This window comes from Oncorhynchus kisutch, linkage group LG19, assembly GCF_002021735.2.
Source record: "Oncorhynchus kisutch isolate 150728-3 linkage group LG19, Okis_V2, whole genome shotgun sequence".
Lineage (NCBI taxonomy): Eukaryota > Metazoa > Chordata > Actinopteri > Salmoniformes > Salmonidae > Oncorhynchus > Oncorhynchus kisutch.
Window position 1 is genome coordinate 34,654,866 of NC_034192.2, and position 8,707 is coordinate 34,663,572.

At 41.3% G+C, this 8,707-nt stretch overlaps 1 protein-coding gene across 1 annotated transcript; it reads right to left on the reverse strand.

Annotated features, from left to right (window-relative positions):
* Positions 1-3,068: 3,068 nt before the first annotated feature.
* LOC109910056 (P2Y purinoceptor 4-like) lies at positions 3,069-8,171 on the reverse strand. Its single transcript, XM_020509210.2, has 2 exons — positions 8,066-8,171; positions 3,069-6,965 (listed from the first exon to the last, which is right to left on the reverse strand). The coding sequence occupies exon 2, from the start codon at positions 6,920-6,922 to the stop codon at positions 5,822-5,824; it is 1,101 nt and encodes a 366-aa protein (XP_020364799.1). The 5' UTR covers positions 6,923-6,965; positions 8,066-8,171; the 3' UTR covers positions 3,069-5,821.
* Between the last annotated feature and the right edge of the window lie 536 nt (positions 8,172-8,707).

Consider the following 8,707-nt stretch of genomic DNA (forward strand, 5'->3'; position numbering starts at 1 on the left):
AGTGGTATATACTATTGGTAATTATATTGTATATGGTTGGTAAATACAACGTTATATATCCAAACAACAGAGTACAGTCGTGGCCAAAAGTTTTGAGAATGACACAAATATTAATGTCCAAAGTTTGCTGCTTCAGTGTCTTTAGATATTTTTGTCAGATGTTACTATGGAATACTGAAGTATAATTACAAGCATTTCATAAGTGTCAAAGGCTTTTATTGACAATTACATGAAGTTGATGCAAAGAGTCAATATTTGCAGTGTTGACCCTTCTTTTTCAAGACCTCTGCAATCCGCCCTGGTATGCTGTGAATTAACTTCTGGGCCACATCCTGACTGATGGCAGCCCATTCTTGCATAATCAATGCACGGACTTTGCCAGAATTTGTGGGATTTTGTTTGTCCATCCGCCTCTTGAGGATTGACCACAAGTTCTCAATGGGATTAAGGTCTGGGGAGTTTCCTGACCATGGACCAAAAATATCGATGTTTTGTTCCCTGGCCACTTAGTTATCACTTTTTCCTTATGGCAAGGTGCTCCATCATGCTGGAAAGGCATTGTTCATCACCAAACTGTTCCTGGATGGTTGGGAGAAGTTGCTCTCGGAGAATGTGTTGGTACCATTGTTTATTCATGGCTGTGTTCTTAGGCAAAATTGTGAGTGAGCCCACTCCCTTGGCTGAGAAGCAACCCCACACATGAATGGTCTCAGGATGCTTTACTGTTGGCATGACACAGAACTGATGGTAGCGCTCACCTTGTCTACTCTGGACAAGCTTTTTTCCGGATGCCCCAAACAATCGAAAAGGGGATTCATCAGAGAAAATTACTTTACCCCAGTCCTCAGCAGCTGCCCTTCTTGACACCAGGCCATCTTCCAAAAGTATTTGCCTCACTGTGTGTGCAGATACACTCACACATGCCTACTGCCATTCCTGAACAAGCTCTGTACTGGTGGTGCCCCGATCGCGCAGCTGAATCAACTTTAGGAGACGGTCCTGGTGCTTGCTGGACTTTCTTGGACGCCCTGAAGCCTCTTCACAACAATTGAACCGCTCTCCTTGAAGTTGTTGATGATCTGATAAATGGTTGATTTAGGTGCAATCTGCCTGGCAGCAATATCCTTGCCTGTGAAGCCCTTTTTGTGCACAGCAATGATGACGGCACGTGTTTCCTTGCAGGTAACCATGGTTGACAGAGGAAGAACAATGATTCCAAGCACCACCCTCCTTTTGAAGCTTCCAATCTGTTATTAAAACTCAATCAGCATGACAGAGTCATCTGCAGCCGTGTCCTCGTCAACACTCACACCTGTGTTAACAATAGAATCACTGACATGATGTCAGCTGGTCCTTTTGTGGCAGGGCTGAAATGCAGTGGAAATATTTTGGGGGGATTCAGTTCATTTGCATGGCAAAGAGGGACTTTGCAATTAATTGCAATTCATCTGATGACTCTTCATAATATTCTGGAGTATATGCAAATTGCCATCATACAAACTGAGGCAGCAGACTTTGTGAAAATTTATATTTGTGTCATTCTCAAAACCTTTGGCCATGACTGTACATTTTTCTGTTGGGCCTAAGACTTATGTGACAAATTATTTTGTATATGAAAAGTCATTCAAATGAAATATATATTTTTTATGGATAGGTACATCAGTACTAAACATCTACATTCAAGCCTAGATATAATTTGTATTCCATTTGAGATACTTAGAGGCACCAATGCACACCACTAATCAGCTTTGTCACAGTCAGCCCACAGAGTGGCGCTAGTGCTCATGGGATTCCAAATCTGACCAGACTACAAATCTTCAGATAAATATCCATGGGAATCATATTCTTCCTGGGGCTTGTTATTACATCAGTGTACGGCTTTAGCAACTAGCTGGTCTCTTTGAGCATAACATCTGTATTTAAATATGACCTTTAATACACCCTTGTTTGAAAGGAGAGCAGAGGTATGAAGGTAGTGGGGAATACAAGACAACTAAATCATTGCAAAACACTGAATTGCAGACAATTAGTTGAACATTAGTTTGACTAGATTATGACAATGGACAACAAGTAACTGAAGGCATACAACAAACAATGCATAAGTAAATGTAATTGCTAAAATATACATAAGTATCAAAACTAAAAGTGGAAATGATTTCTAGTTCCTTATATTAAGCTAACCAGAAGGCACCTTTTTCTTGCTTTTTTTCATTATATACTGATAGCCAGGGGCACACTCCAACAGTCAGACATAATTGACAAACGAAGCATGTGTTTTTAGTAAGTCTGCAAGATCAGAGGCAATATGGATTACCAGGAATGTTCTCTTGATAAGTGTGTGAATTTGACCATTTTCCTGTCCTGCTAAGCATTCAAAATATAACAAGTACTTTTGGGTGTCAGGGAAAATGTATGGAGTAAAAAGTACATTATTTACTTTAGGAATGTAATGATGTAAAAGTTGTCATTGACAACAACTAACAATGCTCTACAGAAATATGGAGAATACACCTGCTGTGTACTGTGACTATTTTAACACCATCTCTTGCTTTATGGAGAGTTGGTCTTCCCCTATTTCAGATGTCAATATCAGTTTGTTTATGGATGATTACGATGGATAATCAATATAGAGCCTTGGCTGGAAAGTGGAAACACAAGATCTTTTCCATGGGGTGTTGGTGGGGCCAGCTTGGTTTTCTTGGCACGGACCAGGGAAGGAAAAACCCAAACAGTCCAGTACCATGACCAGCTCACTTCCTGCTCTTGTTTCTCCATCCGTCCTGTCCTCCCACTTCCTCAGGTCTCCTCACTTTCACCCATGTCTGATTCATGGAGGACCTACATCCGATAACGCCTCATGTTTGGATGAGACACGCAACCAACCATTACTTTCCCACACTCTCCCTCTATCATAACCCCATTCAAGTCTGCAAGACACTGCAGCATGAAGGAGTTCAATTCGATATACGCACACAACTTAGATTTTGGTTAATCAACCAATGTCATAGATAAATATTGACATAACACATAACAAAATAAAATTATAACCAAATGACAGTAAGCAAATGTGGATTTATAAAAATAGATTTAATGGCATTATATTGTTATAAACCTATTGAACCATGTGCCTTCCTATCATACCTTGAACCTGAGTTATAACGCCTTTTATAAACACGACCAGTAGCTTTAATATGAAGTACAGCAGTATAGTACTTCAAATACCCTTAGGAATGAACCTCTGACCTGCAATCTGCTTTAAAGAGACATCTGCTTTCACATGGAAAGTAAGGCAGTCTTTCTGAGAGCAACAACAACCAAAACTAATGCGGAAAAAGACCATGTTGGGTCAAGTAATGAATCCAAATTGGGTAATGCAGGAAAATCTCCTCTTTATCCAAAGTGTGGGTTGTTGGATGGAGTTGATACTCCAGCCTACACACCCATTCAGTCCCTCCCCTGGTTTCCTCACAGCAGAGACAGACAGATAGACAGCTGTGGGGACTGTGCTGAAGGACACAAACAGCTGGGAGAGGACTAGTGCTTTAGCTACCACACATTTTCTGGATAACACACACTGTTTCTGTTGAACTGTTTCAGCTTGCCTCAACCTTTGAGTTTTTTTGATTATTGTAACGTCACCTCCACTCTGACTGGAAGTGTCACAATCGTTGTAAGGATTGGACCAAGGCGCAGCGTGAGTAGAGTTCCACATAATTTTAATAAATTGAAACTCACTGAACAGACCGACCGACCTACCTACCGAAATGTGCCGCTACTGATGTGCACTAAGGCAACCCAAACATAGACAAGATCCCACAACACAAATGAGGAAAATGGCTACCTAAATATGATCCTCAATCAGAGACAACGATAAACAGCTGCCTCTGATTGGGAACCATAAGGATTGGACCAAGGCGCAGCGTGAGTAGAGTTCCACATAATTTTAATAAATTGAAACTCACTGAACAGACCGACCGACCGACCGACCTACCGACCTACCTACCTACCGACCTACCTACCTACCGACCTACCTACCGAAATGTGCCGCTACTGATGTGCACTAAGGCAACCCAAACATAGACAAGATCCCACAACACAAATGAGGAAAATGGCTACCTAAATATGATCCTCAATCAGAGACAACGATAAACAGCTGTCTCTGATTGGGAACCATATCAGGCCAACATAGACATACAAAAAAACCTAGACATACAAAAACCCTAGACATACAAAAACCCTAGACATACAAAAACTAGAGTACCCACCCTAGTCACACCCTGACCTAACCAAAATATATAGAAAAACAGAGATAACTAAGGTCAGGGCGTGACAGGAAGACATTTTTACCAGCCAAACTCCTTGGATCATATTTAAAAAATGTTATAGGAAGAGATGCCTTTGATGATCACAGTAACTCACCGATAATCCATAATAATCCAATCTGTTATACCCATCCACAGAGCCTCTCTCTGAGTATGTGCTACCATAATAACACAAATCTGAACAAACAGATTACAGATGACATACATTTCCTCCTGCTCTTCAGAGTCCTGTAGCTACTGTGCATAACAGTCTGTGGTAATATTTTTATTTGATTTTATTTATTTAACCTTTAATTAACTAGGCAAACCAGTTAAGATTTTATTCTATGAGACGACAGTCTGGCTCAGACAGAGGCACATAAACTGTTTTGTTCCCCTGGTTGAAAAGATTTTAACTCTTGTCTTACAAGCACAGCAACCGGCAGAATTAAATTAATAGACAAGTATTCAGAGTAGGAAGAGACTGTACAGTACATGTATAAAACAGACTTGGCTTTTACATTTTTGCAGAAGCTCTTATCCAGAGCAACTTATCGTAGCAATTAGGGTTAAGTGCCTTGCTCAACAGATTTTTCACCTAGTAGGCTCGGGGATTTGAACCAGCAACCTTTCAGTTACTCTTATCCACTAGGCTACCTGCCATAGCTTCTTACTAACAAGGGGGAATGTAGATGTCTCACGGTACTACATACTTACAACACTGGTTTAAAGTGTTAGTGGTGATAAGGAACTTTAAAGTACTACTTAAGTCGTTTTTTGGGGGCATCTGTACTTTACTATTTATATTTTTGACAACTTTTACTTCCTAAAGAAAATAATGTACTTTTTACTCTATACATTTTCCCTGACATCCAAAAGTACTCATTACATTTTGAATGCTTAGCAGGACAGGGAAATGGTCCAATTCACGCACTTATCAAGAGAACATCCCTGGTCATCCCTACTGCCTCTGATCTGACGGACTCACTAAACACACATAAATAAAAAAGCAAGAAAAAGATGTCGTCTGGTTTGCTTAATATGAGGAATTGGAAATAATGTATAGTTTTACTTTTGATACTTAAGTATATTTTAGCAATTACATTTACTTTTGATACTTAAGTATTTTTAAAACCAAATGCTTTTAGACTTACTTACTCAAGTTGCATTTTACTGGGTGACTTTCATTTTTACTTCACTCAAGTATGGTAATTGGGTACTTTTCCACCACTGTTTTCTGAACTCAACCGTACTCCCACTTCTTCATTCTCTTTAACATGACATTGACCGAACAGCCTTATAGGAACTGAATTTCTCACTCAGGTCTGAGCTCTGGCAAGAGGCCCCTTCGTTCACCCTGGACAGTAGTCATCCTGTGTCTGAAATGACAGAACAGCATCCAAAGAAAGTACAGCTGTGTAGTGGCCAGCCTAGGGCTATTAACTGTTTCCTTCCTGTTTATATTATGGAGGTTAGGCATATCTATATGATGCCCCATAGTTGTCCATATGTATAACCTACTATCTCATAGGTTCAACGCTGGCTTTAGGCTCTGGGTTCTTGTAGACCAGCGCAATCTCATGGTTCTTTTTGGGGCGCTTTTTCAGGCAGGCAGCAGAGAGGCTGGTGGTTGTCGGTCTATTTCCAGTGAGAGCTTTGACCAGCTTAGAGCGGTAGTGATCCCCAGCCAGGAAATACAGGAGGGGATCAATACAACTGTTCACACTGGCCAGAGGCCTGGTGATCTTATAGGCAAAGTTGACGATGTTCAGGAATTCACATTTGGCATTCAGTACACGGTAGGTATAGTAGAGGGTACGTGTGATATGGAAGGGTACAAAACACACGGCGAACACCACCAGCACCACCACAATTAGCTTGATGGACTTGGTGCGTGAGGGTGAGTTCTGCTGGCTGGACGAGAGCCCCCGTCTGGGCCGACACAGAGCCAGTGCCATCATACAGTAGCAGACCATGATAACCATGAAGGGGACGCCGAACAGCAGGACCATGACCGCAGAGCTGTAGTCCACATACTCCTCAAACTGCTTGGGATTGGTCGTATCGTGACACATCGTGTCGTTGTCCCTCTGGCTGGTGGTGACAAAGATGAGGTTGGGCACCAGACACGCCGTGACAGCAGCCCACACCATTCCACAAACGGCGTGGGCATGGCGTGGCTTCACCATGGTCAGGGCCTTGATGGGGTGGCAGATGCCCAGGTAGCGGTGGACGCTGATGCAGGTGAGGAAGAGGATGCTGCTGTAGAGGTTGGCGTAGAACAAGAAGCGGACGATCTTGCAGGCGGCCACGCCGAAGGGCCAGTGGCTGCGGTTAGCGTAGTAGTAGATGAGGGTGGGAAGGGAGAGAACGTACAGGAAGTCTGAGAGGGCCAGGTGGAACATGTAGACGGTGCTGGTGTTCCACGGTCGCATCTTGGTCAGGAACATCCACAGAGCCACAGAGTTCAGCACCAGACCCAGAACACACACCAGGCTATAGGAAACAGGCAGTAGGATGTACTTAAACTCCTCATCAAAGCGACAGGTCTCGTTGGAATAACCAGCACTCAGAAGAATGGACAGGTTCTGCACAAGGTGGCTGTTAATGGCTGAGTCCATCTTCTGTCTCTTCAGCAGAGAGCTAAGGCTTGGATTGTAATATCTGTGGAGACATTGAATACATTTGGAATCGACATGGCATCACTCTGAAAATGACAGTTTCACCAATAATAATATATATATATATATATATATATAGTATGAATTCTAATTTTGAAGCAGTCCCTGATTCATTTTTTTCCGGAAAGAAAAATATTAACAGCATGTTGTGTTAGAAATACAAATGTCTTGTTGACATATTTGAAGAATGAACTGAAGTTCAACATGCTCATAAAAGTTTACGGCACTGCATATAACCAGGGCCGGCTCCAGGCATAAGCAATATAAGCAATCGGTTTTTTTTTTTTAGGAACTCAGTCGGGGTCGCAACTTGTTGAGAGTTAGAATAATAGAATAGACCAGGTGCAAGTTCGAATTTTTGTTGTTCATTAGCAGTTTTTCTCTTGTTTTGTCAGTCACTGACTGTCACTCAATTAGCCATGTCAGCTAAGAATTTGGTATGTTAATATGTTAGTCTGCCAGTTATCTAAACGTGTTGTATTCATGGCTGAATACTAACCGGGCACGCAGGGCACATTGATTTTGTTAGTCACTCTCGCTTAGATATCTTTATATTCGTTTTAAACGGCAAAAACACTTCACCCCACCCCATGGCAAGATGGGTATAATTGCAGAAATAAAAAATAACATGGCAACATTTGATAATTTTATGTGTAGAACTGCATGAAATACATTTTCAAATGTACATTTTTCTCTCAGCTGTCAAAAGGGTTCCACTAAAAGATTAGGCCCGTTTGGTGTGCCACCCCAACCGAAAAGGCTAGAGCCTGTTCTGCTCTGCCTAACCTAAAAAAAAGAGTTTTAATTTCCTACAAAGCCTATCCTGAAATGAACCCCAAATATCGAGCTATAACCATAAACTGAGAACATTGGTATTGTATCTAAATATGTAATCTAAATAGTTCGGCGGAAGATTACAGAGAAATGCGCGCATGATTTAAAAAATATATTTTAAAAACTGACGAGGATGCGCACTTCTAGAAAACCTGGCAAAGCAATGTGACTCATCGTAATAATTGTAATATAGCTAATAACCCGGACATAAGGGTTAACTTCAACGTTGAACTGAGATGTACAACTTACCCACCGTAGATACAAAATTGACTTGCCGAGACGGACTTGATTTGTGACCGCTGCTCTCAGCGCAGTGAGTGCACTATCTCTGCAAACGGTTTGGATAGAAATGGGATATGCATGCGTCTGACTGACTGTCTGGTCTAAAGGAAATATGCCAGGTTCTTCTCATCCTTCCCCCTGAAATACAACTCCGATATTACTGAGGCAAGTTATTCGTTTTAAACCCGATATTCAATCAATAGTTTTGCATGATAATAACACTGATTTCAAATAGTGCTCAATATTAACTTTTTGATTACTTCTATTTTATGCCTTTTGAAGTGATGTAGCATAATTCTCACAATATTGCTTCATGTACACAGAGTGTACAAAACATTAAGAACACCTGCTCTTTCCATTAAATAGACTGACCAAGTGAATCCAGGTGAAATCTGTCATCCCATATTGATGTCACTTGTTAAATCCACTTCAATCAGTGCAGATGAAGGGGAGAAGACAGATTAAAAATAAATAGTTTTAACCCTTACGACAATTGAGACATGGATTGTGCTTGTGTGACATTCAGAGGGTGAATGGGAATGACAAAAATATTTAAGTGCCTTTGAACCGGGTATGGTAGTAGGTGCCAGGAGCACCGGTTTGTGTCAA